Source organism: Nicotiana tabacum, chromosome 5 (genome assembly GCF_000715075.1).
Source record: "Nicotiana tabacum cultivar K326 chromosome 5, ASM71507v2, whole genome shotgun sequence".
NCBI classification, from domain to species: domain Eukaryota; kingdom Viridiplantae; phylum Streptophyta; class Magnoliopsida; order Solanales; family Solanaceae; genus Nicotiana; species Nicotiana tabacum.
The window spans coordinates 162,843,326-162,864,675 of NC_134084.1; the positions used below are offsets into that span (position 1 = coordinate 162,843,326).

Here is a 21,350-nt window from a genome sequence, read left to right on the forward strand (position 1 = left end):
GTTATAATAAGGCGGTCAGTAAAGCAACGGTGACAACAGCAACAACAGTAACAGCAAGCATTGCAATCCCACGGTAGTCCCAGCTGCCAAAACTTCCCGAACTACATTGACCTGATTCCTGTGTAGCCCAGGATATGTAGGAAATCTTTAAAGCAAAGATCCGGTCAGATCTTTCAAAACATGCTTCACACGGAGTAGTCCATAGGCAAAAATCGCTCATATCCTCTCACTTTATCTTTGCACGAAAACTCTTCGTGTTTTCGAACAAAGAGGGGCAGCTGTGAGCACGTGATTTTTGTTTTCGCGACGATCACTCCAAAAAGAAACGAAAATAATAGCAGTTGGTCTTGCTGTACAATTTCTGGATTTTTACGTGGCACTTTGTTAATTGTTTATGATTCTGGCCCATTTTTATTTTTATTAAAACAAAATACAAAAAAAACGTGTGTCATGCGTAGTTTGAACCGTAATCCGGTTGTTAAATGGAAAATCATAAAATATGCATTTTGTCCTGATTTGTTGCCTTGTTTAATTTTACCTACTTTTAACATTTTAATATGCATGTAATAATTACATTAAGTGTTAATTAATGGTGTTTAGTTTTTATTTTAATTAGGTTTTGTGTTTAAGAAAATTAGAAATAAAAAAGAGAGGGTGAAATTTGTTTTAAATGAATTTGGGCCGATTCCCCATTTCAAAATCTGAGGCCCAAACGAGCAGCCGAAGCCACCAGTCCAAACAGCCCACCTCCAGGCCACAAAACGACGTAATTTGACACCAAAACTACGTCGTTTCAATGCCAATTCATCTCGACCATTCAAACCAAGCTGATCCAACGGTCCGGATCTCTCACCCATAACCCCATTACCCGACCCGTTACCCGAACCAACTCTGACCCCTACTAAGCCAAACGACACCGTTTCTTTTAAGCCTTCAGATCCAAGCCGTTGATCTCGATTGATCCAACGGCTGAGATCAAACCATCCACTCCATATATAAGCTTCCTACCATACCCTACCCCCCTATCCAAATACCCCTCCTTCGTCCTCAACCCTTTCCCAGACCCAAACCCACGGAACCCTAGCCGCCCCCTTATTCATCACCATTAATCCCGGCGGCATGAACGCTGGTGGCCTTCACCTTAACACCCTAGGACCACCTTGACACCCTGAACATAGATCTGCAAACCACTGATCTCGAACCTTCCCCCATCGTCTCGAATCTTTATTTAAAGATTCGAGCAGAACCTCGATCTACACCGATCTGCCCTAGACTCGTACCAGACAGTCCCCGGACCTCCCTCGTGACCAAACCATGCTTGGTTTGGTCCGAATCTAACCATGGAAACCCAAATCCCAAATCTACCATCTATGAACCCTAGAAACCCCAAGCCTGGTCCGTGTCTGTTTGAGCCAAGTGATTAGGGTCTAATGGACCTTAATCGAAGTGTTTCTCATTTGAGAAACAATTCGATTAAAGTCCGTTCAACCCCAAGAAGGGTCTGTTCAAATCCAAGCTAAGGCTTCCTGATTTTTAAGGTTTTTTTAAGGTAAGTTTGTTTTATTATTCAATTCATGTGTGTTAAAAGTTGTTCGCATGATTTGCTTTAAGTTTTGTTAATTGTGTCCTACCCACCTTGCCCGGGCCTCTGTACATGGCCAAGTTCCTTTTATTCACTGATGATGTGTGTGTTTTGTAAACTGCATATTCGGTTTGAATTTGTAATTGGTCATTCAATTAGTTCCCAAGGTCATTTCTGTATTGACATTGCAATCTCAACCCCTTGTTGATATTGTTTGGATTTCTGATCTTTGGCTACGATTGTACATGTTATGATTAGTATAGTCGAGTCGACAAATGTCGTCAATTAATTTCAGTAGTTTGAATGTTAACAATTGAATCTGTTGCCTGCTGCAACTTTGTTTGAATCAAAGTAAGAATCAAGTATGGCTACTTATAGTTGCTGTATTTGAATCTGAAAATATAAAAGGTTAGATTGTTAGCTGCAATCTGAATTAGAGGGCATGTGCACTTGTGCACAACATGTGCATAAAGGCCCTTTTGGGTTAAAACAGTTTGACAGCATATGCTGTCAGATTATATTCCTGCTGCCCATGTCTGCTTTTAGTTAATAAAATGGGAAAGGGGACTGTCAGGAAATGTCATGGGAGGGGTTTTATTTTAAGTAATTGAGTGGAAAGAAAACAGATCACATGGGAGGGTTTCTGATTGGTCTAACAGGCTGTTAAAGGGCTGATGTTAGGCTTATAAAAGGGGGGAACTTCCATTAGAAGGGGGGATTGAACATTGAGAACTGAAGTTCTGAAAAAACAGAAAACTGGAAAAGAATTCTTTTTGATAACTCAAGTAGATTTCAAAACTGAAAATTGGCACTGGATTTTGAAAAGAAAAGAGATAGTGAGAGGAAAAACAGAGAGGCTTATACAGACACACCTACGAGAGAGAAAAACATACAGAAAATCAGAAACTGTTTCTTCCTACTGTTTGTTTGATTCTCAGTTTGTTCAACATGTTCAATCAACTCTGTTTTCTTTCGAGTATCAGCTAAGTTTATTGGTTGATTCGCATTGTTTGTTTCTCCTGGATTTGGTCTGTCTTGGAGCTTTGTTTCTACTGCGTTGTTTGCTGCTGTCATTTTTGCCAATTTTTTCCATCGGCTATAGTTGTATCTCGCACTGGGATTTGTCCTTGGTTGTTACCTGCTGTTATTGCTGTTGTTACTACTGCTGAGTATTGCTCCTATTTCTACTGACTTCCTTGCTTCTTCCATTACATTCAACTCCCAGGTACACATTTCGAATCCCCACATTGGTATAACTGATGGTAACAATGGAAAGCATGAATTGAAAGACCATGGAGAAGTTATAATCATCTGTTTGTTTTACTCACAACCCTTTAAATATTGTTAAGTTATGTGGGTTTTAGTCTGCAGTTCAATAGAGAATGTATCATTGATTGTAACAATGGAAAGCATGAATTGGAAAAACAAGGAGAAGTTGTAATTATCTGTTGTTTTACTTACAGCCTTTTCATAAATATTGTCAAGTTTGTGTAAATTCTAGTTTATAGTTCAATAGGGAAGTACATTAGTAAGTTTGTATTTGATTGAAGCTTGTGCTGATCTAAACCACAATATACGATTCCTTTAATGGTATACAGGATATAACCATAATTCATGGAATCTGCAACCATTAATATAGTTGTTAATTCAAACTCGTTCTTCAGCCTGTTTCGAATATATAGGTTGGACGATTCCTTTAATCTCCCCAAAATGCAATACAGTTTTTAGACTCTCGAGTTGCAATTTCATTAGGCATGTTTAAGATGAGTTCGAGTACCTTAGGTAGCATCCTTTAACAAGGAATTCTATTGATCATGTTTAAATGAGTTAATTTAGATTTAGCTTAAAGAGTGTTCGGAGTAAGCATAGCATTTCATCAATATCGTATGTAATTCTTTTTTTTTTAAATTAAAAGCATGTTCCATGAGATACAACATTCTTCACCTTGTAAGCGGATAATTAATAAGAGGTCAGGATTAGCGAAGCAGGCCATTTAATCAAACATACGTTTTCTTTCTTTTATTGTTAGAAACCTACGCTTTCTTCCTTTTATTGTTAGAGACGAACATAATAGAAATGTAATCACTTTAGGATATCCCTTCTAAAATAATGAGATGAGCCTCGCCAAATAAAAGTGCAAATTGCGGGCCCCTCGACAATTAATCATAATAAATGCTTAGAATTTGGGATGGACCATTCAGTAAAGTTCACTGCTTTCCCCAAAGATAACAACGCGTTAGACTCTTTAGGCATGACCCAATTAAAATTACATTCTTAAATTCGGGTGCACATTGATGTGACCCAAATCCAAATCTCAACGGCGTCGAACTGTATTAATAACCACGGGTGCATTGATTGTGACGTGGTTCGAGATGCATTTTCACGACGTTGCAATTCTATAAAAAAATAAATGATAATTGTAAAAGCGGTTTAAACTTAATAAAAGCACGTAAGTCATAACATATATTGAAATCAGATATTTAGCCTCTATAACAATTTAAGCGACTGTGCTAGAACCACGGGATTCGAGGGTGCCTAACACCTTCCCTCGGGTCAACAGAATTCCTTACTTAGAATTTCTGGTTCGCAGACTTCATTTGGAAAAGTCAAAAATTTCCTCGATTTGGGATTCAAGATAAACCGGTGACTTGGGACACCTAAAGCCAAACCTTTCCCAAGTGGCGACTCTGAATGAAAATAAATAATCCCATTTCGAATATTGTCACTTAAATTGGGAAAACTCCCCTCGCGCATTTAACCCTTCGGGGCGGGCGCGCAAAAAGGAGGTGTGACAATTTTCAATTTAGTTCAAGTAGAAAACACGGTAAAAACATCTCTCGGGACGGACTAAGTCACAATCCCCAATGGTGCTCTACCCCACGGCCGTTATCCGGCGTGCAAGTCACCTCAATATAGCGTTACAATATGAAATTCCGGGGTTTCAAACCCTCAGGACATCATTTACATCAATTACTCACCTCAAACCGGCTACTTCTTTAGCTCGCGACGCCTTTGCCCCTCGAATTGTCCTCCACGTGCGTCGAATCTGCCCAAAATCACAACGAATATGTCGCATTATGCTAAAGGGACAATACCCAATCAAAAGCAATCAAAAAATATCAAAATTCACGAATTTGACAAAACCCGAGCCCCGGGCCCACGTCTCAAAACTCAGAAATTTTTATACCAAAATGTTCTTCATCCTCTCACGAGTCCGTACATATAAAGAACACAAAAATCGGAGCTCTTTCGACCCTTCAAATCGACCCTAGAAAATCTCAAAAGCACAAGCCTTAAAACCCCACTTTTCTACTGATTTCATGTTCTAATTCACATATAATCTTGTATTTAACTTGGAAATAAGTAGAAACAACTCACCTTTGATGCTTGATAAAATCCCCCTTGAAATTCTCTCCAAAATCATCCAAGCCAAATGAAAGAAATAAGCCAAATCCGTGTTTAAAGAATCTGCCCGTGCTTCGTTGAGTTGTACCTTGCACTTGTGCTATACAAGTTGTACATCCTATTAAAATTTTTCCTTGTCAGACACCTTCTGCTTAAACACCCATAACGTCTTGTATAAATATCCAAATGACAAATGGTTTGAAGATTTAAAAACTAGACTTGAAGATCTTTAATTTTATAGGTTGTACGACATATAACTCTTTATATATCCCGAGATATGAGCATCTAAAGTCGGCTCCATGAAATCAGAAAATTCTGGAGAAACTGCTCCACCAGTCATATTCAATCGATCATAACTTTCTCTACAGATGTCCAAATTACGATTTTCTTAACTTTCAGGAAACTAGACATGAAGGGCTACAACTTTCGTTTTTGAATCATATCAAAATTCCTTGTAGATCAAAAGATATAGGGCTCCAAAGTACGCTCCACGACTACACATTTGCTGTCCAAAGACAGCTTAGCAGCAGAAATTGCAGCAGCTTTTTCTTTTCTTTTTGGGTCCGAATTCCATTCCATTAACCTTCCGAAATCCACCCGAGGCCCTCGGGACCTTAACCAATTATATCAACATGTCCCACAATATCATTCAAACTTGTCCCAACCTTTGGAACACCCAAAATAACATCAAAACATCAAATCATCATCGGATTCAAGCCTATGAATCTCAAGAACTTCCAAATTCCATTTTTGATCAAAAAACCAACCAAACCACGTCCGAATGACTTCAAATTTTGCAGAAAAGTCCAAAATGACATAACGAAGCTACAGAAACTCTTGGAATTCCACTCCGACCCTCGGATCAAAATCTCACCTATCAACCGGAATTCGCCAAAATATTAACTTTGCCAATTCAAGCTTAATTCTACACCGGTCATCACAAAAATATTCTGGACACACTCCTAAGTCCCAAATCACCTAACAAAGCTATCCGAACCATAAAATTCACATTTCGAGCCCTCTAACACATAAGTCAATATCCGGTTGACTTTTCCAACTTAAGCTTCCTTAAAAGAGACTAAGTGTCTCAAACTTTACCAAAACTAGTCCGAATGACTTCAAATTTTGCACACAAGTCACATTCGACATTATGGACTTGCACCAACTTTCGGAATCGCATTCCGACCCCGATATCAAAATTTCCACTTCCGGTCAAATTTTCTCAAAAACCTTCAAATTTCTATATTTAGCCAAATGACTTCAAAATGACGTCCGGACATCCGAATTCACTTCCAATCGCGCTCCCAACTCCAGAATCACCATACGGAGCTATTCCCGGACTCGAAATCCCAAACGGACATCTATAACTCTGAAATGCCTTCCAATCCAAATTTATGAAATTTTTCTAAAATACTAACTTCCACAATATACGTTGAAATGCTCACGGGTTATCCAAAACCAAATCCGGACATACGCCCAAGTCCGAAATCATCATACGAACATTCTAGAACTTTCAGATCCCAATTCCGAGGTCGTTTACTCAAAATTCCAATCTTAGCCATTTTCTTTAACTTAAGGTTGCCACAATGAAAAGTTTCTTTCCAATTTGACTCCGAATTTCCCGAAATTCAACTCTGACCATACGTACAAGTCAATATACCTGAAATGAAGCTGTTCATGATTTCCAACTGCTGAATGACACGCTAGAGCTCAAAACGACCGGTCGGGTCGTTACAGCTTTGGAGCGGGAAATGACTAGACTGCGGACCTCCGTCACTGACTTAGGGTCCCGCATGGATACTGTGGCTGACCGACAGGTGAAGTCGGAAAATAAATTCATGGGTTGGTTGAGAGCACTGGGTCGCGCCTGCAACGTGAACCCAGACACAGTTTCAGATCAAGAGTGACCCTTCAGGGAAGTTTCTTTACTCACTGCTTTTTATATTGTCAAGCCATGGGGACATATCTTAATTTTAAGTGTGGGGTGGGGGACTTCGTTGTATGTTGTACTTGTGAATATTATCTATTTGTTGTTCTTGGTTTTGTTTTGTGTTATTGACTTTATATTATCTATTTTGAAATATAAAGACTCTTCCTAATGACGGATTTTGTATACAATTTTCTTGAGGGAAGCTAGACTATAGAAAACACCAAAAAGATTTTGTTTATTTCTTAGGTAGTGTAGTAACTCCCCCTTGGTTTTTCTTTGGGCCACGGTTCTTTTCCAAGGGTTTAGCTTGAACCGGGCATAGGTAGATTTTTTTATTTTAGGTTAGGATTAATGGGTGACGAGCTTAAAATTGAAGAAGAAAACCCCTTAGAGTTCTTACACCCGAACACGATAGATGCTAGAGTGTAGCGCTTAGCTTCAAGGGTTGAATCTTGTTTAAGTGCCTTAAAAATTGTATGTTTGTACCTAACTTGAACACTCAAAAGAGAATGTTTTGATAAAGTAATCCGGAGTGAGTCATGTGCCATGTGGGTGTGAGTATCATTGTATTCCATGCTGTACATTTGATACCTAGAACTTGCCCTGTGTGTTTGCAAAGCGAAATAGTAGCTTCATTCGGTTTTAGAAGTGATATAGGCATTTCTTTGTTGAGCCAGACATATAAAGTGAACCCACCTGAATGCATTACATCTTAGTTAACCCCGTTGAGCCTATAAGCCTGTTTCTTTGGCAACCACAATGTGAACCTTAACCACTTGTTTGAATAGCCTGCTGTTTGAACCAATTTTCCTCCCTCTCACTAAGCACTAGATTGGTATTGATATTATGTAAAAACAAAAGTGTGGGGTGGTGGTTTGGTTTTTGAAGTGGAACCATGAAAATAGAGAAAAGGTGCAGAATGTGAAGCGTAAAAAGAAAAGCACCACGAAAAAAAATTCATATATTTGTAGTGATTAATAAGTGGTAGCTTGTACAAATTGCACCTAATGTATGGGGATATTTAAATAAATGAGGTGGAGTGTTGGCTTACAAAATGATGATTTTTAAATTCAACGTAATTGTATTAAAAGTGCTTAGGGAGGTTAGTCACTATATCCAAATGTATCCTACCCGTCCCTTAGCCTACATTACAACCAAATAAAGTCCTATTGATCTTAGACTGAGTGGGGCTCGATTAGTCGAGTACTACACTAGGGGCAAGCCTATGGTGCATCTTTGTGGCATGTGAATGTTCTTTTTAGAGAGTGAGCGAATTTTGTCTATTTGAGTTCCTAATTGTTATCACTATCATTATATATATGGAACTACTCTCTTGTGTGATGTGAGAGCATGTGATTCACAAAAGAAAGGTGCATCTTGACTATTGTGTAGAGTGGTTTGAGTAAGTGCAAATGTTACAGGGTACGAAACAGTTGATTCTTGAGGTAAAAGCTATTCACTACTAGGTGTAACTCTTGTGAAATGTTCATGGCATGAGTCGTTGAGGGAAAAGCATAGGGAATGAATTTTTATGGAGTGTGGTGAATTGCTCGAGGTGTAGCAATAATTTAAGTATGGGGTGTTGATAATAGGCTATATAGTTGTTATTTACACCATAATGCCCATGCTTTGTTGTTGTTTAATAATGTAAGTTGCCAATAAAATGCTTCAATTAATGCTATTTGATTTCGCAGGGAATATAAGATGTGAGGAAACAACATTAAGTGTTTAGAGGCAATAACGTGAAGAAAACACCCACTCAAGAAGTACCCAAACACAAAAGAGCAAAAAGAGAAGGAACGTGGAGACAAAAAGGCCCAGCATACTCACCGCGGTTGGAGTCAGTGTTCTCCGCGGTCAGCGCCACGGTCGATGCCACGGCCACGACGGCATATTCACAGACCAGAAATTTAAGGGGCCAAAGTGTCAATTCGAGAAAGCTTTTGTAAAACTCTTATAAGATGTAGGAAACTCGCCCAAGAAAGGGGGGCTTATTTTTTTGAGGTTACTTTTGCAAGAAGAACAAGTGTGAGAGATCACCCAAAACATCATAGTTCTTATTCTCTTCTATTTTTCTTGCAATTTTCCATTATGAATATTTTCGTAGTTTATTCTTACGTTGTCATGAGTAGCTAAATACTTTAATCTAAGGTTTCGGTGAAACCCGTTGGGGATGACTTGGTTGTTATATTAATATAGTTTGAATTGGTTGTTAATATCTATTTGTTCATCTACGTTTTGATTGTGGTTAGTTGAAAGGGCCCTCAATTATCCGTTCCTATTTATTATGTATCTTCTTGAGAGATAGTGCATATTTAGGTAGTTGTTTGAACAACATCACTCCCGGAGTATAGACGAGAGTCATAACCGAGAGTTTAGAGATTGGATTAGAGATAACGATACCTCGGGTGCAATCTAAAAGAACGGTAATGTGAATCTAGCTAGCGTAGCTTGAGAGAGTGCGTCTAGTAAATTATCATAATTGCTTGAGAGAGATTTATAATATCTGGAGAGTTCTTGATTGATAGAGACAACTAAGGCATCGCTATAAGAAACGTACAACCAAGGAAATCACCAACGGGGGAAACCATTACCTTAGACCTTATTCCAACTGTTTACACATCAAGCATAGTTAATTTTCAGCTGTTAATTATTTTCAGACTTTAGTTGTTAGAAATATCATCAATTGTGAATTACAAGTTTGGGGAAATTGATTCTATGAATTTAGTAAACCCGTCAAAAGTAATTGATAGGTTAATTCTCTGTGGTTCGACTCTGGGCAGAATTACTCAGATTATATTTGTTACGTCCGTGTGTGTCTTTGTATAAGGCATAGTTTGGCATTATTAGAATACAATTTCTGTCAATAGTCATATCCTTCGTTTACTAGCTAGAACCTCATCTCGATATTGGGATAATTATTCATCTTTATATTGAGTGGCCTTTTTGTGCTTTACTAACGAAGACTTTACTTAAACACAAGCCAACAATGGCTCTAAAATTTCTCACATTAAATCTGACACATGTACCATTTAATCTGTGCATATTCTTAACCAAAAGTCTTGTTATAGGAGCTATATGTGCCGAACTACCCCACAAACTTCTTTACTTAATGCATTGGCCACAACAATGGCATTTTCATGATGATATAGATAGTGCAAAAATCATAGTCCTTAAATAGTTTTATCTATCTACCTTGTTAAAAATTCAAATGTCTCTGCTAGAAGACGTATTTCAGACTCTTGTGGTCTATAAAAATCTCGCAAATTTCATTCTACTAATAGTGTCTCTAAATCTTCAGAGCAAATACAATCATGGCAATCTCCAAATCATAAGTGAGATGATTATTATTGTACTTCTTTAGCTGTGTTGACGCATAAGCTATCACATGATCTGTCTACATGAGAACATATCCAAATCTGACATTCTAAGCATTATATAACACTGTGAATCCACTAGAACATGATAATAAGGCTAATATTAATAGTGGTCAAACATGTCTTGAGCTTCGAAAAGCTCTACTCACATTTCCTCGTCCACTGAAACTTTGATTTTTTTATGTTAACTTGGTAAATGGCGCTGCTACTATGAAATAATTCTACAGAAATAGCTTGTAGTATCCTACCTAGCCCAAGAGGCTATGGATCTCCATAGAGGTAGTTGATCCTTGCAACTTGTGAACTGCTTTTATCCTATTGGAATCTACTGTAATCAAATCCTTAGTTATAATATGCTCGTGAAACGCCACCGAGTCTAGCCAAAATTCATGCTTCGAGAACTTGGTAAAAAGCTTGTTTTCTCCAACGTCTTTAACACATTTTTTTCAAGTGATCCTCATGTTCTTCTTGGCTACAATAATATACATGAATATCGCTTTTATGAACTATGAATTTGTTTTTTCCAAAAACCAACTTGAACACCTTATCCATTATATACATCAATACACCTGGAGCATTGGCTAGTCCAAAATGTATAAAAAGTAACTCTTAATGTATGTGCCGAGTTCGAGAGGCGGACATCAAAATATCTTCCTTTCTTATTCTAAGCTGATGATAACCAGAATGAATATCAATGGCTCTTTGTAACATATCAAACAAGCCATCTATACGAGACAATGGATATTTATTATATGTTTTTGCCTTGTTAAGAGTCTGTAACTTAGGCACAATTTATTTTTTGGTCTCATCTTTCTTTTTCACAAACAGTGTTGGTGCACCCCATGAATATATACTCGATTTGATAACATTCTTATCAGTAGGTCTTGTAACTATCTCTATGTAGCTCCGATGGTTTCATACAATAAGGGGTTTTCGATATGGGTTGCATGTTAGGTGTCAAATCGATACCAAAGGTTATTCTCGTACTAGCTAGTCCGGATAAATCCTCAAAAATATGTCAAAGAAGTTTCTAGCTATTGGTACCTTTTTTCCGAGTTAAGTGTCTTGTCTCTTTATGTCTCTTATCATATCTAAGTACCCCAACAACCAATCTTTAGTAACATTGAGCCTTGATACATAATATAACCTTATTTATCTTTGGAAATTGTTCTGCTCTTAGGATAAAATTGGATGAGTTCAGTATCTCAAACTCAACTTCCTTTGCATGTAATCGAGGGTGGCATGGCAAGAAGATAACCGATCCATTTCAAGTAGACCATATTACTAATATCAAGTTGACTAATATATCCCTACGTTCAACTTAAATTTGGCAAGCTCGTTAAATATATTCAGTTAACTTAGATCCTCCCACATGAGTAACAACCCAAAGAGATCATTCAACATCTCATAGTCCATGTTTCCAATTGTTTGACCCCCGCTAAAATGCTCGCCTAATGAATTCCCCAATCTTGTAATTCCCTCATAAAACTTTTGTTGCATACCTAGCACGCCCATATTTTCAATCTTTTAACAAGCTCAATTACCATAAAATAGATCATACTCTTCGTATATAAGGATACTGCCTTAACTAAAAGGTTAAGCACCCCTTAGACAATTCCTTAAACTTTAGATAATGTGTACTTAGCTAGCTGAGGAAGTCTAGTGGCATATATTGGTACCTCTATTGTGTTAACCAATTTCTTACCTAGTAGATTCACGCTTTTGTCTTCCAAGAAGGAAGCGATTCATAAACAGTTTAGAGAACTCATCCCCAAGTAAATTGGGTTGCTCCTATCGATGTTCCTAATAGTACAATATCATACCATTAATTGGCTAGTTCTCCGATCTGTAAACTCTAGCTAAACGGACCTTTTACTGGCATATTCTAGAGCCCATAACACAAAACAAAAAAAAATTCTTAAGGTATCCGAGGATCGTCTGAACTATCAGAAATGTTAAACTTGGCAGTTTCAACTTCAGGAACTTTATTAAGGATACATCTTTATTTCCGATAATCTTAGCCAATTTAGGTGTCTGAGGCCTCTAAAGCTTCATTTTCTTTCCATCCTTCTCTTGTCTATCCAATATATCCATTAAGATCTAAATTTTTCCTTTTACACGAAGGTAAGTAACTTTGTGACAACTCTATTATGTTGTTATAATAGTGAACTAGTGAATCTATTACACATCTTAGGGGTATGAAACCCCTGTTGCAGTACAATAGCCCTTTTTATTGGCCTTTCTATTACTTTTGTCGCTTTACTTTACTAGGAGACGATTGATTTTCAGTGGCAACACTTGTGTCTTTGAACCTCTAGCGAAATTTTATTATTGGATAATTGGTTCTAGCCAAACCGGAAAAAGATAAAAGGTGACATATTCAGTTATCTGGCCCTAATCGCCATGCATGTAAGGAGGAATAAGAAGAAAAACAAGACACATCCTATTACGCCCTCGCAGAATCACGATTACGGGAATGGCCGACTACATAACCATAACTGATTTTCTACTACTGACGTGTGCTCCATTAGTCACGGAATAACCCGACTCTGATACCAACTTTGTCACGACCCAATTTAGGATCATGACCGGCACCTAGGAGCAAGTGCTTCCAAGTAAGCCTCATCAATATTTTATAAAAAATCGAACAGAGTTTCCCCTATTTTAGGACTATCCAAAAATAAATCTGTCTTAGAAATTAACAACACAACCAACCAATATCCACCAAAACAAGTTATAATCCTCATCAACGAAGTACTCCCTACACAATAATACTAACTTCATCTTCAAAAATATGATATGAAAGTCTAATACAAGTCACAAATCTATATCTATAAAAAATACTCATGATACTCATAAAAATGACTATGGAGCGACTCTAAGAGTTTCAAAAGGAGAGAACATAATAAATAAATAAATAAATAAATAAACTCTTCGCCCACGCGAACAAATGCGGGGCTCACCAGGAACTATCGACCTGCGCGCTCTAATTAACGAAATTCTCGCCCACGTCAACTGCTGTCTCTGTTAAAAAAAAATTAGCGGGGAATGAGTCGCTAGCTCAGTGAGTAATAACACTTAACCACAACCATTTTTATTTGGGGACAAGTCAGAAAACATGCTAGTATCTCAAACAGAAAATAACATAAAAATGTCCTTTCAGAAACAATAAATAATTTTCAGTCTCATCATGTTCTTCTTGTAGTATAATACAATTAATAATTTAGTAATAAGCTCGGTAATCACTGTATAATATCAATATTCATATTTGGGAGGTTTTAATGAACGGATGATGTAATCAGTATAACTATGGACTTCTTCGTAAGAAGTCAAATATAACGGTAATCCCTACTCGAGTATAATCGGTAACGGTATACTAGTTCTACCTTCCCACTAGCGAGGGCTATAACAGTAATCGGTAATTACAAGGTGCACCAGGTCTAATGAACCCCGCCGTTAGCTACGAGATCCTTCAAAGTTTACTTCCATTTATACTTGTCTCTGTAATCCGTATATACTCATAGGAAAATATTTTGAAACAATATAGGGAATTTCGGTTCTTATCAAATCATGAAATTTCATTTCGATAACAGTAAATTCAAGTAACGACAAAACATATCTAGTGCCAACAAGATTATTTATAACAATGGTAATCATGTCAAATAGTTATTTCGGTATCATATCGAGTAAAAGACTTGTCCTAAATGCAACTTAAAATAATCGGTAACATATTCATATTAAAAATCATGTGTAAATCATGCAAGTTATGAAATCACAAATTGCGGTAAGATTACTACTCACAGTACTCATGCCGAAATACCAAACTCGTCACCTTTGAACGATATTGTACGACTTCTTTCAGTCAATCTATAGACATATCAACATCGATCTCATGTTAATTTCCTTGCTTAAGATAATTTATAGCTAATTTAGGACACTAAGCCCTCGAGTTTCATATTTGAAACTTAATTCGTCAAATTGTATTTACCCATGCTATGAGTAATTCAACTAGTTCATAATTTAGCTTACCCATATTATATAAAAGTCAAATTCATGATCATGGGTAAGAGAATTACCTTTCAAAGCTTGGTTTCTATCTATTTGTTTCCCTTACATGAGACATTACTGAAGAAGAGCCAAGAATTTCCTTCTTTTATTTGATCTTTATAACCTTGATGCCAAAAACAAATTCTCAATCCCCCTTCTAATCACGTTCCCTTTAATTGCAAAAAGAAGGTTTGTGAAAGCTTCCTGGAATAAATAATATTCATAGCTTCTGCCAAAATTCTTTGATTTTTCTCTTCCTTCTTCTTATTCTTTGTTCCTTTCTAATTTCTTTTCTTCTTCCTCTGTATGTATTCGCCTTGTGTTCTCCTTGTGCTCCTTCACTCGAAAGAGAGGCGCAAGCCTCACGTTTTTGTTCTAAAAAAATGGCAGCTCAAATCTTTTCCCCAAATCTCTTTAGCTTATTTTTCTTCTTCTTTTTCGTGATGCCAATTTAGGTTTCTGATGGGCTAAGGCCCATTTGTATTTTTTTTATTTGTTGCTTTTATTGATAATTATTTAAATACCCTTACTTTAATAAGGGGTATTACATCCCCATAATACCATAACCATAAACTTGGCTATGTTACTACTCTGGTTGGCTAATGGAGTTGAGGGAAGGTAGTTTCTTTGCTGAATATAAGGAGAGCCTTAGTGTACGCCCATTTCTTATTTGTTTAGGTTCTCGAAATTCTCAAAGACTCAATTGTAGTTAATTCTCTTGTCATTACTGTTTACCCAAAAAACTAGTAACAATTACTGTATGTGGTTTAAAGGATAGCCCGAACGTCGGTGCATATTCGATGCCAGTTCCCGCCTTACATAGCAACTCTAGCTCCAAAATCTGCACGCAAGGTGCAGAAGTGTAGTATGAGTACAACCGACCCACGTACACAGTAAGTATCTTGTCTAACCTCGGTGAAGTAGTGACGAGGCTTTTTAATTAAAAGTTACTCACATTGATATAACATGTGCAGTAGACTAGCAATAGAACAATACTAGATCCATTGCGATTGGTTTGATCATTTATATGGTAGGTTTAGATTTTATTAATCTGTTTATGTAGACTTCGGACATATGATGTATTTATTTCGTGACAACTTTTATAAATTATATGTCTTAGAAGCTCATGACTTGTACTACCAGTCCTTGGAATATTGTATGGAATCCAGATATATCATTTGTTGATCGCTTTTATTTAATTAGAATAGTGTTTACTGTTAATTGGCTGACCTAGCAGGTTGGGTTAGGTGTCATTACGACGTGTATTTGCCTTATGCAATGCAAGAAATGCAGATGAAGGTAGAGCTTAACCTCGGAAGGCAGAATGGTAGCCTTATGCAATGCAAGAAATGCAGGTGGAGACAGGGCTTAGTCTCGAAAGGCAGAATGGTAGCCTTATGCAATGCAAGAAGATGCAGATGGAGGTAGAGCTTAACCTCGGAAGGCAGAATGCTAGCCTTATGCGATGCAAGAAATGCAGATGGAGGTATAACTTAACCTTGGAAGGCAAATGGTAGCCTTATGCAATGCAAAAAAATGCAGATGGAGGTAGAGCTTAACCTCGGAAGGCAGAATGCTAGCCTTATGCAATGCAAGAAATGCAAAAGGCGAATAATAATAAAATCTCTTAGCTGATAGCTGATAACTAATATTGTGGCTGCTGGGGATATCGTGTACGGATAGCAATCGTAGATAGGTGATGGTTCTGAGAGTTGTATTCCCGAGGAGTGTGAGTGTATAAATATATCCAATGATTTTGTGACTCGTGTGCCTGCACTCAAAGAAAAATCGTGAGTTTTGTAAATAGGGAAGGTTAGTTCGTATCCCCGTGGACTTTGCTTGACCTTCTCGGCTTTGATCTGGTGATACTGGGCGTATCATTAGGGTAGCATTGCTAAACAGAGCAATTTTTGGCACAAACATGCATGAGTTTGTAAAAAGATATGAAGTAAGTATAAGAAATAGTTTTTGGATGAACCGACGACTATGACGTGGTTCAGGACATTGCAACCTCTCTCATTTCGGAATTTTGAGGGTCCTCCTCAAAATTCTGCCCCAGTTTCCAATTGCGGAGGGAAATGAAAATTTTATTGAATTGTGATCGAACCCATAAGGCTGCCTACGTATCCCCTCTTAAACGGGAATCAGGTCAGACGTAGTTCAAATTACATCATATAGGAAAAGCATGAAGATTACACATAGTATCGTTTGACTGCATCTGAATTGATTGGCTTTGGCCAAACTTCTTCGTCCATTTCTGCAAGTATGAGAGCTCCTCCTGTCAGAACCCGATGAACCATGTATGGACCCTGCCAATTGGGAGAGAATTTCCCTTTGGCTTCATCTTTATGCGGGAAAATTTTCTTTAACACCAGCTGCCCCGATGTGAATCGTCTTGGTTTGACTCTCTTGTTGAAGGCTTTGGACATTCTATTCTGATAAAGCTGACCGTGGCAAACTGCATTCATTCTCTTTCCATCTATAAGAGCTAGCTGCTCGTAGCGACTTTTCACCCACTCTGCATCGTCGAGTTCTGCTTCCTGTATGATCCTTAAGAAGGAAATTTCTACCTTGGCGGGAATGACTGCCTCTGTACCGTAAACCAGCATATAAGGGGTTGCCCCGATTGATGTGCGAACTGTGGTGCGGTACCCAAATAAAGCAAATGCTAACTTCTCATGCCATTGTTTGTGCTTCTCTATCATTTTCCTTGGTATCTTCTTGATGTTTTTGTTGGCGGCTTCTACGGCTCCGTTCATTTGAGGCCTGTAAGCTGTGGAATTCTTGTGTTTGATTTTGAAGGTTTCACACATGGCTTTCATCAGGTCACTGTTGAGGTTGGAGCCATTGTCAGTAATGATTGATTCTTGAATCCCGAATCGACAAATGATACAGTCACGGACGAAGTTTGCCACGACTTGGCCACATTATACCCTTCTTAGCCTTGGCCTTCAAATTAGAACAAAAGGGTTACAACATAATCCTTGTGAACACACCTCTCAACATCAAGAAACTCAAGTCATCTCTCACTCCAAATGCCTCCATTTCCCTTGTTGAGATCCCTTTCAATAGCTCTGAACTTGGCTTACCTCCAAACACTGAAAATACGGATTCACTTCCTTATAAACCCTACGTACATCTCATCACAATCTCCTCTTCTCTTGAGCCCTCATTCAGAAAGCTACTCTTTGATCTTGTTAAGGGTCATGATAATGATCAAAAGCCACTTTGTATAATATCAGACATGTTTTTTGGATGGTCAGCCAATGTAGCTCATGAATTTGGACTATTCCATGTCATTTTCAGTGGGGCTTCTGGTTTTGGCTTGGCATGTTACTACTATTTGTGGCTTAATCTGCCTCATAAAAAAACAAGAAACTTTGCTTTTACTATGCCGGACTTTCCAGAAGCTGGAAATCTTGATGTTAGTCAATTGAGCCAAAGTCTTTTAGCAGCTGATTCTACTGATCCTTACACTAATTTCAACAGGGAAAACTTTCTCAACTTTCTCAACTCTGATGGGATTCTTTTCAATACTGTCGAAGAGCTAGACAAGCTTGGATTAACATATTTTCGTCGTAAATTAAGCCTACCAGTTTGGGCAATTGGACCAATACTTTGGCCAGTGACAGTGAGTGATAAAGGTAAAGATGCCCCAGAGAAATGCATCAAATGGCTTGACCAAAAAGAAGCAAAGTCAGTGCTTTACATTTCTTTTGGCTCCCAAAGCACAATTTCAGAATCACAGATGATGGAACTGGCAAAAGCCTTAGTTGATGCTAGTGGAATAAACTTTATATGGGTTGTTAGACCTCCTTTGGGTTTTGACATAAACATGGAGTTTAGAGCAGAAGAATGGCTCCCAGAGAGATTTCTTCAGTGCATTTCGGAGGATCAAAACAAGGGAATCCTAGTGTCAAAATGGGCTCCTCAGGTTGAAATCTTGGCCCACAAATCAGTTGGAGCATTCTTGACTCATTGCGGATGGAATTCAGTGCTCGAATCACTTGGCAATGGAGTTCCGCTTCTTGGTTGGCCTATTTCAGGAGAGCAATTCTATAATGCAAACATCTTAGAGCAAGATCTTGGTGTTTGTGTTGAGGTGACAAGAGGGGGTAATTCTGAGGTTAAGTATGAGGATGTATTGGAAAAGATTGAATTGATTATGGGGGAAAATGACAAAGGAAAAGAAATTAGAAGGCAAGCTTGTGAGATTAAAGAAATCATAGGAAACGCTACTATAGATGATGAAGAAGCAGATTTCCGAGGGTCTTCTGTAAAAGCAATGGAAGAGTTTCTTAATGCAGCTTTCTCCACTAAGTAGATGCCTTAGTCTTGCACGCGATACCTGAAAAACCTCTTGTGACATTGTATTTGCATACGACGTGATCATGTTATTGTATCCTAAGGAAGCAAGTCAAAAGAATTACTGATGGATCAGTGAAGATTTTGCTGTAGTAGGCTCGAATATCCTTAAAAAGAGCGATATATCAGCATCTCGGCCTAATTTATTTTTCAACTGTAATTATATTTTCATCAATAATTTTAAAGAGATTCAAATGGCTACGGCTGAAAAATCTGTGGATATCAAGATGGGAGATCTCAACAAGTCATTATGTTTCAATGATACTCATTTCAAGAGATAAGAGGGTAAAATACTTTTTTATTTAAGTCTTCTCAATGTTTCTTCCGTTTTAACCTAGAAGAATCCAAACAAAGTGCCATGAATGATGATAAAATTACCCTTCAAGAAAAACTCAAAAAATACAACAATGATTCACACAAGTGTTAATATTATCTTTTCAATTGTCTATCTGATAATTTTTATGATAGATAGAACTTACTCTACTGCAAAGAAAATTTGAAAACGTTGAAGAGTAAGTATGATATCGAGGGGGGAGGTACCAAAAAAATGCTGCTAACAGATTTTTTTCATTTTTAAATGGTGGACAACAAATCAGTAGTAGGTCAGGCTCAAGATTTTATAATAATCGTTCGAGAGCTAAGGTCCGATGATATCAAAATTGGATACAGCCTTATTGTCTGTGGCATAATACACTACTAGAATTCCGGAAAAAAGCGACAAAACTTTAGCGACCAAAGTTGGTCTGTCAAGAAAAGCGACCAAAGTTGGTCGCCAAATTGGCGAAAATAATAAAATAATTATTTGATATAAATTAGCGACCAAGGTTGGTCGCTACTTGGTCGCTAATTTCGTCAAAATATTGATCGGACTAGTCAGACTTGCTTGGTCAAAGGTATACTGAGATTAGCGACCAACGTTGGTCGCTATAGGGGGACCCACTTATAAGATTATAATAATTATAATATTATTTAAAAAAATTATAAAATATAATTTAAAATTAGCGACCAAAGTTGGTCGCTAATTAAGGGGTAAGCAGATAGCGACCAACTTTGGTCGCTAAAATGGGACCCAGTTATAAAATTTTAATAATTATATTTTTATTTAAAAAAATTATAAAATATAAAAAAATATAATTCAAATTTAGCGACCAAAGTTGGTCGCTTACAAAAATAGAGACCAACTTTGGTCGCTAATCTGGGACCCAGTTCTAACGTTTAACAATTATATTATTGTTTTAAATATTATATAAAATATAAATAAATCTGATTTAAATTTAGCGACCAACTTTGGTTGCTAATTTAAATTTATGTATATTTAGCGATCAAAGTTGGTCTCTTTCAGGCCAACAATGGTCAAAATTAAAAATCACTTTTGTATTTACTATCTAAATAATATAAATGTAACACGTTAACACTTTTGTAATACAAAGGATGAATAGACTAAAATATACTCTAACATGCTATATATGCAGTTAAGCAGTACAACGAAGCGTGCGTGTGTGTCTATATATATATATATATATATAAGAACATGAAGCGCTCGGAACACAGGGACGGGTTCTTTTAGGTATTGATACACTTGTAAATTGATTCATCGACTTATAACCTACTCATATGCATGTATATATATTAACAATAAATTAAAACGTCTCGACTTATATCAATTAATATATGTATATATATATATATAAAAGCTATATTCGATATAATATTAGCTAATGCACTAATACTTAGTGCATAGTATAGTATAGTATATATATACTAAGTGTATTATATATACTAAGTGTATTATATATCAAGGTATATTCGATATATATAGTATAATATAGTATATAGTATATAAGCTATATATATATAAGAACATGAAGCGCTCGAAACACAGGGACGGGTTCTTTTAGGTATTGATACACTTGTAAATTGATTCATCGACTTATAACCTACTCATATGCATGTATATATATTAACAATAAATTAAAACGTCTCGACTTATATCAATTAATATATGTATATATATAAACTATATTCGATATAATATTAGCTAATGCACTAATACTTAGTGCATAGTATAGTATAGTATATATATACAAAGTGTATAGTATAGTGTATTATATAATACACTATACTATATATATAGTATATATCAAGGTATATTCGATATATATATAGTATAATATAGTATATATATATATATATATATATATATATATATATATATATATATATATATATAAGAACATGAAGCGCTCGGAACACAGGGACGAGTTCTTTTAGGTATTGATACACTTGTAAATTGATTCATCGACTTATAACCTACTCATATGCATGTATATATATTAACAATAAATTAAAACGTCTTGACTTATATCAATTATAATATAGTATATAGTGTGTATATATATATATAAGAACATGAAGCGCTCGGAACACAGGGACGAGTTCTTTTAGGTATTGATACACTTGTAAATTGATTCATCGACTTATAACCTACTCATATGCATGTATATATATTAACAATAAATTAAAACGTCTTGACTTATATCAATTAATATATATATATAAGCTATATATATATATTAACAATAAATTAAAACGTCTCGACTTATATCAATTAATATATGTATATATATAAACTATATTCGATATA

The 21,350-nt window shown here is 36.6% G+C and overlaps 1 protein-coding gene across 1 annotated transcript; it reads left to right on the top strand.

The window, feature by feature from the left end:
* Window positions 1-17,585: 17,585 nt before the first annotated feature.
* On the top strand, window positions 17,586-18,837 carry LOC107825255 (UDP-glycosyltransferase 92A1-like). Its single transcript, XM_016652086.2, has one exon. The coding sequence runs from the start codon at window positions 17,586-17,588 to the stop codon at window positions 18,663-18,665; it is 1,080 nt and encodes a 359-aa protein (XP_016507572.2). The 3' UTR covers window positions 18,666-18,837.
* The last annotated feature ends 2,513 nt before the right edge of the window (window positions 18,838-21,350 follow it).